Here is an 18,217-nt window from a genome sequence, read left to right as displayed (position 1 = left end):
ACGCGCGAGCAAACCCCGACACAAAAGTACCGGCTGTAATTAAACTAGAATAAGTCATGACCTCACTCCCCCTTCCCCTACCCACCTCACACACACAAACCGTCGTAAAGGCTGACAGTGGTCTCCCTTTAGTATTTTTCCTAGATGGTGGCTTGGTGGTGCAGAGGGCCCAACAACTTCTAAAGCCAGCCTACCACCACCAAGCCGTTTCACCTCCCATCCCTTCTCTACGTCCCTCCCTCCATGTTTACCGAGCCCTGAGTACATACATGAGCAGCCGACAGGAGTGTGCTCGCGCTGTCCCCAGCCTATATATACAGTTGGTGCGGAAATACCGCCATTGCCACCCATCCATATAAGGTAACGTTGTACTCACACAAGCACGCGTCTTGCCTACCATTGCATTCCAACAAAGCTCTCTCTCTCTTCACTCTCTCTCCAGTTTCACAAGTCGAACACGTGACACTTCATTAACATTTACAATTACAAGTGTTATATAATGATTCACCGCACCTCACCCACCCTTTTTACCTGCGTATGTTAGGCGTTATAGGACTGGTCAGGTGGCCACCCATGTGCTGCCCACTCATTCTGTTGACTGTTCACCACAGTATTAACAACTTATTTCTCTGGTCTTCAAAGCCCCAGCAGGTGTGTTCAAGATAACCCCTCTACCATAAACTCTCAATAAACTTTGTTCGAAAAGCTGTACTATGCCCTTCTCCAAACTACTGTTGATAGAGTGAATGACATTTATTTAAAAAAAAAAAAACGTGCAAGAAACGTGCAAGACGGTATTCTAACGGAATAAACTGTCCTGCTGACGTCAACGAAGAACATCAGCTCTTTGTGACGTCACAGTAGAATGTAACGTCTCTGGATGATATACGTTACACCAGGGGTGGGCAATTAATTTTCCCAAGGGGCCGGATGAGAAACTGGGATGGTTTTAGAGGGCCGGACTAATATAGTTAACTCAGTTTTACCCAATACTGTATATATAGTATATTTACTGGTGGGCGGCCAGCGGGCGGGCCGGTCAGAGACAGGAGGCGGGCCGGATCCGGCCCGCGGGCCGGCGTTTGCCCAGGTCTGCGTTACACAGTAATGCAAACTGTTAAGATGTCACAAAAATACTCTACATGTAATGTCAGGTGCAGCAGCGCTAGAGTCTGCATTAGACCGGCATGTTACTTCACGTGCAGTGCTCATCGTTAATGATTCATCTACTTTCACTAAGCTTTGCTGCATTTACAGCTTTAGTTCTAAATTTCCTTGACGAGGAATTGTCCGTTAGGAAGTCCGCCGAGAGAAACGTTGAAGCTATCCTTCCGAGAGGTAGCCGAGATCACCTTCGACTGACGTAGACACGGAATCATGCCTCGTTAAATCATAAAGACTCGGCAAGTGTAACGAAACGGACTGAGCACGGCCCTCGGATAAGACGATTGAGCTCCAACTGACCTACATAAGTGGCTGATATTAAACCACACAAGACATACGACCTCAGAAAACGGACAGACAGAGAAAGCGAAGTGAAGGGGAAGAAAGAGATATCATGATCTGACAGATACCCAAGGCAATCTCTGTGTATGATTGTATACAAATCCGATATATAAAAGTCTTGCAGTGTCAGTGAGTGCTGCAGGTAGCTACATACTACACAGATACATATCTCGCAAACAGATACATATCTCACAAAAGTGTTTTGTTTACTCCTGTTTGTTACTGCGCTCCCTGTCTTATCGAAATCTTCGTTATCCAATCCTCAATTCTGAGAAAACATTTCTGTGCAGGATACGAAACACTTTACTTTCACTTTCAAGTAGGTACGGGGAACATTTGTGCTTTGACAACAGCACATCCCCCTCCTCACTCCCCCCACCAGCACGGGACCAGCAGCGGGATGCTAAATAAAGTCTTGGTGCAGAGGTGAGCGCGCATGCGTGCACGCGCCTTTAGTGTTCGTCTTTCTGGGTGGGCGGGTCTATATTCCACATTCTGTGTCCGAAAATAACATCTGAACATCTCCTGTTTCCAGGATAACTGACTGACGAATATTTAAGGTATTTACGGGGAGCCTAACTCCGTCATACCGTAAACATTGGCCAAGAACTTAATCTGGCGAGGGCCTTGTGTAGGAATATTTTACAATTTACACACAGTTCATTCTCAGGTCACGCTTGATCTGCTTGATCACGTTCTTCCACAAACACAGAACTTTCCGTAAAGTGTGTATATATATGTTGCTTTAGCAAAAAGCTAACAAAACCCAACCTTGCACCTCTCTTTTAATGAATGGGGGAAAAAGAGTTCGCAGAAAATTTCCCTGTTGTTTTTCTCTACTAAACCCAAAACTCGCATGTTTCCCGGCAAGCCCAACCGATGCAGGCAAGCCCAGTAATACCGTCATGCACTCTTCCCGCGGCAACATTCCCTTTGAAGGGAATGTTGCTGGGTGGGTGGAGGGGATAACGGAAAGGAAAGCGAAAGCGACCGTTGACTTCTGGTGGTTTGGTTTTCATCAGAAAGGTTGGGTCGCGCACCTGTAGCACAAGCTCACATGGCGGCAACAAGCTCCCCGTGACCGCTCCGCCCTCCCTGGAGAGATTAAGATGTGCACGTGCACATGTGGACTATGCACTGCCGACAGCCGGCTATAAAGAAGACGCGGATACTGTCAATAATCATCATCATCATCATCAACCTTCCTCAACTGAGCGCCAGTAGAGTCGTGAATCTCAGTGTGGCACTTTCCAAACTGCGACACAGCTTGCGACTACCCACAGCTGAAGCCAGGGATGTCGAGGGAAAAACGAGAGGATTAAAAAGCTGAACTGCCAGGCGCCGAGGAACACACTTCAGCTTTTGCGTTGGAGTGAAACCATGAGTTTAACTCCATCTTTCTCAAGGAATGAGTATTTATCGGGGGAGATAATGCCAGCGAAGGGAGACCAGTTTGGCTTTTATGTCGAGCCCTTGAAACAGTGAACCAGTATCACTGACCCTGCAACAGGAATTTGCAAAGTTTACTTTTTGCGGGCCGGTCTTAAAATTCTAAGCTATGTGGCCGCCCAGTAAAAATTTTAAAAAAAACCAGGCCAGGTGACTACACAACATACCTCGTGATAATGGTATGAACAACAAATGAGTCGATATGGAGTTCGTTTACTGAATTTATTGAGTAACTTTCAATTAATTAACCTGGGCTGAATTTGTTTTAATGAAAATAAGTGTATTTTATATTTTGGCAGACGGGCCGGTCCAAAGATGTCCGCGGGCAGCACATTTCCCACCCATGCCCTATAGCCTGTAGGCTGTGAGACTATCGTTTGTTTTCTTATTTCTTTGTCTACCTTCTGATGTACGAATGCAAGGGAGTGTCCTCTTTGTACTTCAATCCTCCTTTTCCATAACAGAGAATAAATAAACAGGAAAGATAGCCGGCTGGACGCACACATAAGAGAGAGAAGAATAGCACTGCAAGTCATGGTCTTGAAAAAACCATTCGTGAAGAAAGGTGTCACGTACCTCCAACCCACCGCCTGCTGTGCTCCTCCACCGTGCTGTCGACCTCGAAAACAAGCCTCGTTCTTACCCTCCCTCCCTCCCCCTTTCCCTCTCTCACCGACACACACATATCTATATATAGAGAGAAAGAAAGAGGAATACAGTGTGAAAGATTTCTTTTCGATGTAAAAAAAAATTATTTAGTTCTTCGGTGCCCACCCACCCTCTGAACAAGACTCCACTGTGGTGAATTACTCATGCGTGTACTACAGTTTCCTACATGGAAACAAACATGTTTCGATTTCAAGGTTGTTTTTTGTTTTGTTTTTTTTTCAATGCTTCCCTGTTGAATGACAAACACAAAGCTGTGTTGCTCCTCATCTCAACCACCATTGCAGCCACTCGTGTCTTGTTCTCGCTCTGCTGCGCTCGCGCTAACCTGTGACACGTGTTCTCAACAGTCATCAACAATGTCTCTCTCACAATCACATTCAAGAAAAAACAATTTTGACGAACACGGCGACATCTGTCGTGTGGTACAGAAACAGGTGGCAATAACTTGTCGCAAGATGATGGAGTGATATTGTAGGGGTTATTCGTTTCCTGCCTTCCTCCTCCATGATGACGAGCCCCCCCAGGACAGGCGGCATCCTAGTGGATGTTAACAAGTTCAAAAATGTTTCTCGTGACAGGTAGAAGATACTCGACCCAAGGTGGGAGAAGCTCACAAGAGCAGATACTGCAGACCTATAGCAGGGAGTCTCTGCATCCCTCCGCCCCTAAAGCCTGTACATCATCCGCACTTTATCTACCTTTCCCCGGGCTAATCTTCCTCAGCCAAGCGTGCAAACCAGGAAAGGTAACTTTCGTCCACGTGTGAAGCAGCTACAGGTACAGCGAGCCCTGTCCCGCCAGCCCATCCTCCATATTATTTTCCTCCCAAAATGAAAAAAGAAAGCTGACAGCACAGATTTCTGGAACAGCAGCGGAACTCTCGGATGCCAGCGTGCCGAGTAGGCGCATGCGCAGATGAACCCTCCTAGCTCAGGTAAACAGTAATACCAGGAGGTGGGAGAGGAAGAGCGTTGCCAAACTCAGCCTAATAATGATTGCAGTACAGTGTCTGTCTGCCATGTTGGTCGGCCCGTAACAGTGATACCTGTCTACAGGTAAATAACGCACCTTAGGCACTTTCATCCTCACCCCCTCCTCCCTTTGCTGGAAGAAGTGGGGAAAAAAGAGTAGTGCTGCGATTGCAAGCCGGGATCACGGTCTGCTTTTTCCAGAATTTGTTTCGAAAAATAGTTTTGTCAATGAGCAGGCTGGTTATACGCAGATACAGAAAATTTATTTTTTTGATGCTGTAAACAAAATTTTTTCTACTGAGCATTTCGTCTGCAAGAGAGAGAATCTCAACGGCGCCATTGTGACGATTGAACGGCCATGTCACCTGTTCATCCTGCAGTTTCCACCCAGGACTCTGTAATGACATATCTACCCCAAATATCATCCCAGTCGTGGAATCCAGTCGAGGTACTGGAGAAAGAAGAAGGTAGAGTTGGAACCACCCAAGACACGATGATACCTTGACAGTGGACTACCAACTACTGGAATATTTCCTGCAATGCCTGCAGTCATTGGACAAAACCCCATAACAACAGTGTCACCATGGCAACACTCTTCCTCTAGTCAAATTATTTTTAAGGCGGGAAATTATAAACCGGAAGTCGGGATTTCACTGTGTGTGATGAAAAGAAAGAGAAAGGGAGAGAGAGAGAGATGAGGGGGAGGGGGTTAAAGGGAGAAGAAAATTTATTTTGTAGATTATCTGTGAAGTTCCTGTCGTGTTTCACATTCCACGAGCTCTCGGCGCGTTTTCGTGGAGCATCAAGCAGAACAAGCTGCTGCTTTGTGTGTACCCGCTTTATCTGATGCTCTCCATCTTGCCGCTGCCTTGATGCAAGTGAGCTGGGAAACCTTCGTTGGCCATCTAAGCCATGCATGAACGCACTCTTTAAAAACAAACAAACAAACAAACACACGCACACATGTGAGAGGAAGAGAGACGGACACACACATGTACACAAACACACAAACAGACATCCTCTACATAAACTCACATAAATATTCTGAAGGACGACCAGGACCAGCCCAAGGCCGCCTCTCTCAGTTGTGGAATTCCACAGTCACGTGAGAGTTCACGAGATTGTCATCGTGGGTTTTCCACAAAATGTGGATAACTATATTTGCACACAAACTCACGTTCGCACGCACTCTCGGACGGATGAGGGTGCTCGTCTGTGTTGTTCTGTACGCGCGCCTTTCCCCATATATCGTCAGTGCACAACATGCACAATATGCCAGACACAGTCGCCAAGCTCCAAGTGGTAATCTGAGATGAACTGAAGGATGCACGCAACGGCAGCAACTTTTTTAAACATAATGTTGCACGTTGACTACCAGTAACAACTACTTGGAGTCTACTTGGCAACGGTACAACCAACTGCCAAAAAATCTCTCCGAAAGGAAAGACTGTTGGCATCGACACTGCAGTGACAGGAAAATCACAGAGAGGAACCTGAGACAAAGAATTGCACAGGAGAGTAACAGAGGGCGCACACCTGTCACAGTGGTCATGATGATGTCCCTTGACCCCCGCGACACGGACAGAAGAAAAGACCAGACATTTTTTTATGAGCATTGCAAGAAGCAGGAAACAATTATTGTAAATAATGGAATGCAGATGATTCGTTAATTATTAAACTACTGAAACCTTATATTCTAGTTATCTCCAAACATGAATTCTCCCTGAAGACTGTCCGCGGGCGCGTATGCACGTGCAAACAGAACCCAACGCCAGACAGTGAGAGGATTCATGCTGGCGCATAATCTTTAAGAGGAAAAGGGTGTGTTGTTGCTAACTTGCATCTGTATCTACAGGATGGCCAGAAAAGGTGTGTCCCTAGGCGATTGAAACTGTGGGCCCTTGTCGAGGGCAAAACTTGTCTAGAGATGCACACTCGTGAGGTTACTGGCGGCTGGCTCCTGTCCTAGGGTGGTCTGACACGGATTTTACTGTATCATGCTCACACGGTACTATGTAGAATTATTACGGAAACGGAACTCTTGATTTTAAATGTTTATCATCGATCAGCCATGTAGATAGGACAAGCTATACAGTTTGCACAACCGCGCCTAACTTAGTAACTGTCTCTACAATTGCCGAGCGCCGCTTGTCTTCCAAGTGGCCGCCATTGCGAGGGTTCTGCTACAATGGGAGGCTTGTGGGTTGTCCCACCCTGTCTCTTGTGTAGCTCCAAATGCTTGAAATGCTTTCACCTCCATCTTCTCCTCTTCCTCCTATCTGGCTTTTTGCTTACATACGATAAGACAGACGAGTATTGATCACAGCAGGTCACAGGGTCGCCCTCACCCATGATGCAGTCAGCTTGAAAGCTCTCCTTGACACCAAAAAAGGTCGTGTAATAGTTTCACCACCCCACTCTTTGAGGAGTATTTAAAGTGGAAAGTAAACAGAGGTCCCTGTTTTCTTCAGAGCTTTCCTCGGGGAAACAGGAATACGATCCGGTCCTACCCGTGGTTAAAAATATCTCCGTCCTCTGCTAACTTCCTGACAATTTGCGAAGCTGGAACGACAGGTAGAACAGCACAAAGAAAAAGGATGACTGCTATCATTTTCAGGCGGAAATTAAGATTAATTGCGGGCGTGGAAAGGGGAAACGCTGCGCAAACGAGTTGCGCACGTGGACAGCGCCGTACGTAGTAGCTCGCCGTGTATGAGCGCGCGATAACATTCCATCACATTTTGTCAGTCTTTGTTTTCACTGACGAGGGCCGACGAAGGGCTGATCCATCGCTTCCCCAGCTGAGCCTAAACAACCCCCTTAAAAAGCAACTGCAATAGGATGACCCCCTTTTCGCAATGAAGCCGCATCAGCAGAATCCTGTGGAAGTGCTACCTCTCTGGCTGATTGCCAAGGGGAACCGTTACTGGGGGGGGGGGGGGTAACACGTGAGCAGGGTGTGATGTCAAGATTTAAAGGTACTTTAGACTATTTTAGAAAAAATTTGCACCTGTTGCATGCTTCATATATTTTTCTTTGGACGATATTTCCCAATCCTACAATTTTGCAGCTCTCCCCTTCATGAATAAAACAGTTCGGAGCAGGAAACCTTATCGACCCATGACGGAGGAAGAATGGGTTAGGAGATCAACAACCGCCACCACCACCACCCTTCCTCCTGCGTGCACATGCTCGTGATGCTAAAGATAGCTGGCCTCGCACTGGTATTCCTTCCTCCCACATTATTCGGGGTAGCTCATTGACCTCCACAGGCATTGATCTGCTGGCCAAGCTCAGTGTCACACTTGCCGCACGTATGATAGTCGGCCCTAGTTATCCCCTCCTGAAGGCCGGAAGTGAGCAGTTTCGTCACCACGTGAACTTTCTGCACACACGGGAAGAAGGTAGAGGACGGGAGAGGGAAACACAATCCGAAAGGCCATCGCTTCCACAGAAGGAGAGAACAACCGGGTGGGAGTGGGTGGTTGTGAGGTAGGGTGGGGCGGACGGGAAACGTACAAAACGTACGGACGGGAAACGTACAGTCTGTCTAGGTGCGAGATGAAGGTAAATGCCCAACTCGGTCATCTCTATGACAACAGCGCTGCTTCCTGGCCCTCCAAGCCAACACAAGTCAGCTATTGTGTTGGCTACTATTAGACTCTTACGATATTCCGCCAGTAACAGTGCAATTGTGTAGGTTGCTAGTCCATTTTTCCGTATTACGATAGTGTTACTTATCTCGCACCTATACCATATACAGCTTTATACAGCTCTGACCCGCTAAAAACATACATCATCTATTTTACCAATGTTTGAAGAGTGTACCATAGCTGTAAATCCGTTTAGTGGGTATAAATATTAAGATATCTGCAGAGTTCGCGGCCTCAAGATGCTCGTGTGATTTTCCACACAATAAAACCCTCAGTTAAGCTCGATGGCTGTCCTTCTACCGTTAACTGTATGGATGTCACCTGCAGTCCACAAAGCTGCGACCGCTCCATTGATCAGCGTCAACAAACAGAAGGTGTGCGTGCACCGGCGCGTGGGCCCGTTCTACACGTGACGTTCGATTCCCTTTACGCTACAGCAGTTACGGGATTACGTCTGGATTACGTCCCTCAAACAGCAGACTTGTGTAGCCTCCACGTGACCTCAAAGGTGTCAAGAGGTTGCTACACTTAAAATTACTTACAAAGTACTTACACGGTGTAAGTTGGTTTGTAAGTTTTTGTAAGTTTGGGTGCGCCTGTGGAGCTGCGAACAATTTAGACCGAACAAAGGCACGTGCATGCTGGCACACCAGTGTGCAAAGATTTGCAGGCGGAAGAGGCGGCGTCTCCACGCTGTCGAGCACAGGAAACAGCCCGCACGTGCGAGTGCGTGCGTATGTGTATGCGGATGCGCGTGTCTCCGCACGCACATCCGTGTGCATGTGTGCGAACACAGTGTCTGCATGATGTTTTTATTTCTTGCATATTGAGGAGGTGGAGGGGGTAGGATAGGCGACCACGCCTCTCAAGCACATTCCACCGTAACGTCCGTTCAAGTGAGTGCAGTTCACACTAATGGGAGAAGTGTGGAATGCACGAGCACGCAGCCGCGGGAACAGCCTTAAGGTTCAGAATGAGTCAGCGTGACGAGACGTCTGCCATCGGTAAAGCCCACGACAATGGACGTGCACGAGTCTCGGTTATGTCCCAGTGAGTGGGTGAATCGGTGGGCGAGTGTGTGGGTGAGTTAGGTGAATATTTGGTGGTGGTGTGATGATGAGGGCCGGGCCTATTTCGAGACATAAACTTGTCGACTCTTGGGTAGCAGGGTTACTTCTTCCTGCACACTGCGCCCACCAAAACTGAAGGAAAACACTATCATGACCTTTTACCCACCCCACCCACACAGGTCACACACTCCCGAGACTCCACACACACACACCAACAAAAAACTGCGCTTTGTGTCTCGCCCACAACACTTAGCTTTCATCATTTCACACACACGCCCATACTCTCGGTGTGAACTCACTCAGGCGCGGCAACAACTCGACCGAGGCTGGCGCGATACCTCATCTTACTTTTTGTGGTCTACTCACCTTGTTCACAACAATACTTCGGTTCTGCTAACGGCTGCCTGAAGTTAATGATTGAACTACTAATGAGATCGAATCACCCTCTTATTTTACACTCTTATGGAAAAGCCATGTTCTCCTTTTCACGCCATTTGTTTCCTCAGAACTGTTTATTTCAGGTCACGCGAGGTCAACTCTACAACTCTGGTTTTAGCTTTCTTTCATTTTATAATATCAACCCTGTTAATTGTGTTTCTCCACCCCACGACGAAATGAAACCCGACTACAAGTTCTTTCTTTTAAACAAAAAACATGCTTTTAATTGACCAATAAAAGCCAGCTTTCCGGTCTCTGACTACATTATGTCGGCGCCAATAAACGGTCTCTAAAATGTAGGATCTGCCTTTCGCGATGAAATTCGAGTGCCTAATTTTCAGCCCTCGACAATGCCAGATACCTGACACAACAACTCGATAACCACTCAATTGTGTCACAACTAAAGTGAACAGAACTCTCTTGTACAGTGTGAAGATAGGATGTTGTCGCCAGACAGCACAGTCCGCACTTCCTTCAGTTTACTTCTTCCTGTGCAGCGTTCGGGGTCAATGAACCTCGGGTGACCTCACGGTGTGAGGCAAGGTAAGTATACGGCCTCAGCCCTTCACCTCATCTGCAGCATTCATCTGGATCCACCCTCCTATCTCACCCTCACTCTTATGTAATGATATTTTACACCAAGCCAGCAACTACGACTACATCACCGGTAAACAGGTGCCACGTGCAGACAAAGAACATCATTGCATTGGCGACAAGTGTTCAGACGCAGCGTCACCAGACCGCACCACCAACATCAGGGGGGAGCAAACAGCCCACCGGGGTCAAAGGTCGGAAGTGTGAACTCCAGCTGGTCAGCGACCTATCTTTTCATACCGAGTATTGATATGGGTTTAGCTGTAATACAGGGGTGAACGTTAACACCTTATGTTCTAAACATTAAAGTTTTTTTCAATAAACAGATTAAACGATGTGGGAAAGGTCGCAGGTGGGACGACACCCATGTGATGCGGCTTACTTCCCACTGTTGACCCAGCTGTCCAATGGCTACATCCCACTTTCAAAAAGGATTGGGGATGAAAAGACAGCAAGGGAGAAAAAACCAGGATGGTCCCGAGAAAAGTGCGGCTAATCACCTCAGACTCAAAGGACCAAAAGGTCAGGGAACTATCCTTACCTCCCCATTGTCATCATGTCATTATTATCGTTATATGTACTATCACCTGTCATCATACACTGTAGTAGGCTGTGTGTGTGTTTTCGAGTCTTCGACCAACTCATTAGTCTGCTGACACTCTAGGTGGTCTGCAAAGTGTGCTCATTCATCGGAACAGCCTGACCAGTTCACACAGTCATCTGGTTCTCTGAACAGTTCACAGCGCCACCTGGATGACGACCGACATCCAGCGATGTCTCGCGACCGACCTGCTGTGTCGACGAACAACTCCGACAACAGTAAGACAAAGCCATCCTTTCGCTGAGCTTGCGTCCCCCATACCAGACCTGCCCCACCCCCAACCTTCCCCTTGACCCCTTCCTCTGACGCCCCCTGCAGACATGCACCAACGCCTGAATCATGGGAGATAACATTCTTTCACATCGCCGGCCCAGCCAGGGGCCTGCGCGGTCAAACCCTGTCCTTGTGTCCCACACAAGGGGGGATTATTGCCGTGAGCTCCTGGCACCTCTGCAGGGGTCAGCGAGGTCGGATGTCTGTACGCATCTGCGCGCGCAAGATGGAGCCAGGAAGAGGACACTTGAGTTATATCACAGCGCGAGGCTTGCACGCAACTGCCGTGTCGAGCGGGTCGTGGCACGAAGGCCATTGCTGACATTGCTATTAAATACACAACTTTCAAAAATAGTTTAGTGTTTGTCTTTTTAAAAATAAATTCCTAAATATAAATAAAGAATATCGCCACTATTTGAACACGGCAAATAACTGTTGGGTTTATTATCTGTAGGAACGGTAAGGTCGGTCATTAGAACCTTTGATCTCTTTTCACCTGAGTGTGTATTCTCTCGGTATTCCCTGCACCCACGTCCCCACCCAGAGATAAGGGGGATGGCTCCCCTGACGTTAGTGACGTAAGAGGTGGTTGGCAACTCTCCTGTACTACCGTTACTTTCTGGAAAATGACCTTACCCTCCCCGCCTCGTCAGTTTTGGAAAGTTCTGTACACGCTTGGCATGTTTGTCAGGTAAACAGAAAACAGGAAACATGTTTTTGCTGATCTGCAGGAACGCTCCGCTTGCCCTTGACCTTAAGCTCTGAATCCGAGACAAGATAGAGATCGGGAGGAGGGTTGGAATTTATTTCAAAATTTTACGTCCAGGGGTTGAGTCAGACCAGTCTCTCAGCAGTCAAGCGTGTCTGCTGCGATACTTACCTGTTGCCAGGTAAAGCTGATAAACCGATTAATTATCTAGAGGAACGAGCGCCGTCATTCATCAATGGGCGGGGCGAGTACAGCGCGTGGGGTCCGGGCACGCTTCAGCCAGGTATCTGTGGGCCTCAGGTAGTCTTCACAGGTAACTCATGAATTTATTATAATGGCGGGCGTCCCGCTAACATTGACTACGAAGCTGTTCTTGTGCCCCACGCTTGCCGCAAACAACTCCCAACAACAACTGCAGCACACATCCTGCCAGTGAACGCTTCAGTGAACTGATTTCCGTTGTCCCAGTTCCTTCAACTTACTGAACAGCAAAGTCCCCAGCACACAAATACACTCTCAATTTCAAGAAAATACAGCTTGCTTAACAGCTGTACAAAAATGTGAGACTGGTTAATATTCGGTAATAATCTGTCACAAGGTCTCTCCCCCTCCCTGTCTGTCCATGACTACCTGGGGTGGGACTGAACCTTTCTAAATAATTTTATAAGACATCTTATTCAACAGTACCAATACTGATATTAAAGAATAATAATATATAGATGATTATATAAAATCACTACTGTGTATGCTCTCAAGACATGTGCATACATTTGTATATTTTATATAAATATATGAGCTCAATTGAATTACATTTATAAGAACAAAGATATACTTGTTGATTTAATTTCATACTTTGTCCTCATAAGCCAACACAGCAAATGGATTTTTGCTACAACAGTGATTGCACAAACTATGTAAGCTTCTTGTCTTCCAAGTCCTATTTTACATTCTAACATGACATTGTAAAGTGTTGGCTTGAATACTCCATGCATGAAATTTTACTGCTGACACAAACTCTGTAGCATTAAGGAATGTCAGACTAATGTATACTGCTGTAGGCAAAATGTTTTTTTGCATGACATGTTAAATGGAGAATAACTTGGTCTACATTTTCATTCACTGTAGCTCCAGAAAAGTAGAGTTATTACACTTAAAATTACTCACAAAATACTTCTTCGCTGAACACATTTTTTAGACATTGTTTCACTTACATGCAGTCAAGAGCTCAACACACCATGGACTCACTTAAGAGGTCAAACCTCTTGAAATGTAATTACTAAAGTATAACTACTGTTTGCAGTGTGAAGTAAACATGGATGGTAAATGAAACAGGAGTTATTAATTGTACATTATGGTGTGCACACTCTGAAACTCGTTCACCTGCCTCATATGACTTTTTTCTAGCTTATTCCCTTTATGGATAAGCAATCCAAAAAAAAATATAAAAGAGAAGAAATAAATTTGTCAATAACTGTCCTACAGAATACATAGAAACATTACATTTCAAAACTAAGCAATGAAGCTATTATCAACTTTCTGTTTGCTTCATAAAATTAAGAAAACAGTTCTCAAATTGTTTTACCCTTTGATTACTGTTTCCTTTACTTTTAATAATAGTTAATATGGCTTTTTATAGACAAAAATGATTTTATCTATGAAATGTGTAAACATATGTAAGCACTAAGACACTTTAGAAGAGATATTACAATTTTACTAAAGATGTTGTTAGTTTTGATCTACTTCTCTGCTACCTTCATATATAACTTATAAAATAGTTGTAGACAGACTTTTTTGATCATTATCAAGTGTAGTATGTAAAATTCTGTGTCCTACATGACCTCACTGACTGAATGTGGCTTCAGGGGACAGGAAGGGTGATGTATTGCAATGAGGTCTGGGGATTATCTCACCAGGTAAATGAACAGGAATAGTTTAGATTCCTGGAGTGGGTTGCACTGTGATGTGTAGTTGCCTGTGTTGGCTTAATTTCAAGGCTCAAATTGTAGGTTCTCATAAAAGAAATAGAGCAATAATGTAAAGAAGTTTTACTTTCAAGAACTAAATGCCAATATTAAAATTTAAAACTTTGTGCGTACACTGCAGTATTCCCACATACAGGAAATGGTATTTTTAATAACCTCAACATGCAATCAACTCTTCTTTTGATAGAAGGAAATGCATTTTTGTTTTGTTCACAGCTTGCTATGCCTGTATGTGACAATTTCACAAATATGTTCATTATTGTCATCTGTAGTTTCTGACATCTACAGCAGTTATGCTGACACACCTTCAGTAATCCTTTTCCTTAAAACAGAGTTATTCAGAGTAAATTATGCACATTTAAATGTTATCCCTGTTTCTGGACACATTTCAACTCTGAAAAACAAATGTAGTTTATTCATGACGAACACACAAGGAACTATACTTTGTTTACAGTGCACAATGTACTCCATAGACCCCAAAACACTATAGTATCTTCCTTAGAAAGAATATTGTCAGGTTCTATTTTTCAAAAGCCAAACTGTTTTGAAAAAAAGGGGATTTTATCTTTTTTTTTTTTTTGATCCTTGTAATATTTAGGCGAAGTGAACAAACACATATGTTTACTATTTTGCCATCTGATTTGTTTGGGGTTGTTTTTGATTTCCCGTGCTGTTGTTCACTATGAACCAGCAATCCTATCCCACTCAAAAGCCTTTACATTCACATACACCCACCCTCACCGTTTTATTTATTTGTTGACAGGTCTATCATGTAGCCACTGGGTGGAGGTGGGGTGAGCGCTGTGTAAATGACTATATAGGGTTTGGTATGTGGCCGGTTCTTCCACTTTACACCAGGGACACGTCCCTGCACCCTTTTCCTACCGCACCTCCTGTCTAGCGAGTTCCCCTCCTCCACCTACCTCACTCCTCACCCGCACACCTAGTCCCTCACTCTGTCGTCTGCTACCTCAAGGGAGATAACTACTGTCAATAAGCCTCCAGCAAGCACACACACACAACTCAAATTATATACAGAACTGTAAACCGGTTGCTCACGCAATAATATGAATTTTAACAATTAATCATAAAACTGCGATGTGCAGTACTTTCTAAACTGGTTTTCAATCAATAAATAGTCCTGTACCAACCACTCGACTACTCAACAGCCTCGTTTCTCCTAGCGAATTATTTATTGATAAATGTGACCCTCGCAACGACTAAAATGGACAGCTTTCAACCTCCACTCAAACAAAATTAAATTAATACGTATAATATTATTACAAATTATCTTTCCATAACTATCATGAGGGTACTGAGATAAAAGTGACATAGCACAGGTGCCAAGTAATGTTAGTGTGCACAGGTACAGAATGCCGAGTTGGGCCATTTCTTCACGATCCAACTGGAATTTAGGATTGAACATAAACTGTTAAAAGGGTTTAGGCACCGAGGTAGTGGGTATCGGTAAGAAATAAAATGCTGGTGTGGATGTGGATACCTGCTGAAAGTGGCCCGGCGGCCGGTAACCGGTAAAAAGGCCCAGTAGCTGTGGCGAGGCTGGTGTGCGAGTGCTGTGTGTACTGAGTTGCTCCTAACTAGGCCACATGTCTGCCGGTACGCGCTTGAGTCAGCAATATGACGAGAAAAATGGCAGGCAGGTAAGAGCAAGCAAAAGCAGCGACTTACCGATGTTGACAATCCGAATGCCCTCGTCCTCCTCCAAAAACTTGAGCACCAAGGTAACATTTTCCAGCTTCTGCGTGCGGAAGTTCGGGCGCTTGTTGACATGTTTGAACTTTTTGCCCGACAGCACTTCGACCAGCGCAATAAGTCGCAAGCCGTCGCAAAAATCACCTTCCAAGTCGGAGATATTTTTGTTGACGGTCTTCAGATGTTCGTTGGCCCAGCGCGTGAAGGTGTTCTTCTGAATTATCTTCCATTGCGCGTCGTCCGCGAGCTCACGTTCTGTCGTCTGCATCTCCTCTTCGTCTTCGAAGCCGGCCTCTCTTTCGTCATCATTAGCATGCATCTTGCTTATTTATCCCCCTTGGGTGACCCACTCGCGCAGATGATTTGAATATTTGTAGCGAGTGGCTAAGGCAGGAGTGTCACCTGCCGACTGTCCTCTCTTCGTCCCTAGCTGACCCTTTTCAGCTTTCCTGCACTCTGTTCCTGAAAATAATACGAGAAACTTTATTTCTCACAATAGACACCAACAAAGATCAATTTTACAGCGAACTATAAGGGGCTTGGGGTTGACAAACCGTCACACTATCGAGGGCTTATTGCGTCGTCTGCTACCGGAAGAAGCAGACGACGCCTTTTCCGACTGATACAAAACTTAGGAAAGCAACGAACAACAAAGGTCTTCTGTTTAAACCTTCGCATAGCAGCAATCCAACAATCGTGGGATCGCTTTTCCTGCACCGAGTAGTCTGGGAAACACAACCAAACAGAAACTTTGGAGTCGTGGAAAAAGTTGTGAAAAGTTGTTGTGGTACATACCAAGCCCTCGTTGCAGAGTAAGCTCGATGAGCCGTTCCTCCTTCCAAGGCCAAGAACCCACTGGAGGCTGAGCACGGGCAAAGAAATGAGAGGAGCCAAGAGGCAGAGAATGTTGCCTGCTAGACTTGGCTTGCCTGCGTCCCTGGGCCCTAAAGGGCAGAAGTAGATGGATTCCGAGGCCCAAGACTTAAGGGATGGCAGTAAGACTCCACTGTACCGCGCGTGCTCTCGCGCGAGCGCGTATGTGTGCGAGTGTGTGTGCCTTCTGTTGTGAGTGTGCTGTCTGAGAGCCGGCCGGCTTCTGATAAAACAAGAGCGCGGCGCGTGCACCGCACACTTGTCGACACCGTTCCTGCCTAATTTGGAAACGGGATGTAAACTGAGACATCTCCCTCCCTCCTCCCTCCCATCGCCTTGCTGTCCTCATCATCACTACCACCTACCTGCCTCCTCGAACACCACCACCGCCACCACTACCACCCGAGCTTGGGGCACGCAGACGCCAGTGCAACCACCGAGGTTTCTGGAGACACAAACTCTCTCCTTCGACGATGCTGCGACAAACTGTTGCTAATCACTTTGATGTACTTCAGATATCGGCAACGGCCGTGTTGCAGCTCTCGCCCACAGCACTGCGGCTACTCCCAGCACTTCCAAGTGGTTGCGGAACTTGGTGCTGTGGTGTTTCGCACGAGCTAAAACGCCTTTCAGCTGGTGTTCGCAGTCGCAACAACCTTCTGCGCAACTCTAAAGACAACCACACACTTGTTTTTGTTTGTTTGCTTGTTTGTTTGTAAGAAAATACAGAGGTCTTGTAGAGAACTGCACGGCTGCCGACTGCAACAAAATCGTAGCAGAGGTCACGTGACCTGAAGGGATGCTTGGAGGCTCTGTTTATAGCAAAGGAACGATGTTAGAAGAGAATGTTATTTACTCTTTCCCCGCCACCCCATGTACAGAACCTGAACGTGTGTTAGTTCGGGTACAGGTAGGCGGGTGGATCTCTTAAATTAAATCAAAATGCATTAACTCTTACACTCCATGCTAGTGGTGCAAGTAAAGCCGAGGGCTTAATGAGAGACCATTGCAGTTAAAAGAGTCTAACCCTTTTATCTTACAATAAAAAAGCAGAACGGTTGTCAAACTGTGCTCTGATATAAAAGAAAGTAAATGAAGTGAGAGAATTAATAAAATTATGGAATGAAAGCAGTCAGGATGGAATTGTAAGTGTCTTTACCTGTGATCACCCTTGTGTAGAAATGCAGAGGCAGACAGCCTCCAGGTAAAGTGAACCTCTTGTACCACTGCAGTCAGTCCTTACCTGTGAGTCATGGAGGACCTGAGGACGTGAATGTATGTAAGGCTGCACCTACAGAGTAAACTTTGTGGGTAAGGGAAATGCATGGGGTACCCGTAATTTCCATACGCCATATTACCTGAGAAAGCTTTCAACAGGCAACACCAGGTGAGCGACTGCGTTTGTGTGTGACGAGGCACAACGAGATCGCCACTCAATGTGGGTCTAGTGATTATTGTTTATTTTTGTTTTGTTTGTTAATAATTTGCTGTGCATTGTCCCCCTGGTGGCTCGAGAAAGTGTGTGTCGCTCGTTCTCTCCTCATGTGTCTATGTAGACATCGCGGTGGCGCGCGTGCGTGCGTGCTTACTGATCTCAATGCTTTCACATGTATGCATAAGAATAGAAAAAATACACCTGCTCCTTCATTTCCACCTCCATTCAAGTGCACACGGAGGATGTATCAACTCCTTTTTGGCAAATGAGGAATCACAGTA

General features: G+C 45.8%; 1 protein-coding gene across 5 annotated transcripts in view; it reads right to left on the bottom strand.

Annotated features, from left to right (window-relative positions):
* LOC112571578 (filamin-A-like) overlaps positions 1-17,019 on the bottom strand; it is an 83,467-nt gene extending 66,448 nt beyond the window's left edge. For 3 of the 5 annotated variants that reach the window (XM_025250659.1, XM_025250662.1, XM_025250661.1), the window contains exons 1-2: positions 16,424-16,726; positions 15,605-16,090 (exon numbers count right to left, since the gene is read on the bottom strand). In XM_025250659.1, coding sequence (XP_025106444.1) covers positions 15,605-15,947 — 343 coding nt within the window. In that variant the 5' untranslated portion in view covers positions 15,948-16,090; positions 16,424-16,726. Of the gene's footprint in view, positions 1-15,604; positions 16,091-16,423; positions 16,727-16,866 lie in introns of those variants that run through there. The other 2 variants (XM_025250660.1, XM_025250663.1) reach the window with 2 other exon arrangements.
* Positions 17,020-18,217: the final 1,198 nt, after the last annotated feature.

The sequence above is a fragment of the Pomacea canaliculata genome, linkage group LG9, assembly GCF_003073045.1.
Source record: "Pomacea canaliculata isolate SZHN2017 linkage group LG9, ASM307304v1, whole genome shotgun sequence".
NCBI lineage: Eukaryota > Metazoa > Mollusca > Gastropoda > Architaenioglossa > Ampullariidae > Pomacea > Pomacea canaliculata.
Note: the sequence above shows the minus strand (reverse complement) of the source record. Positions and strands in the feature narration are given on the sequence as shown.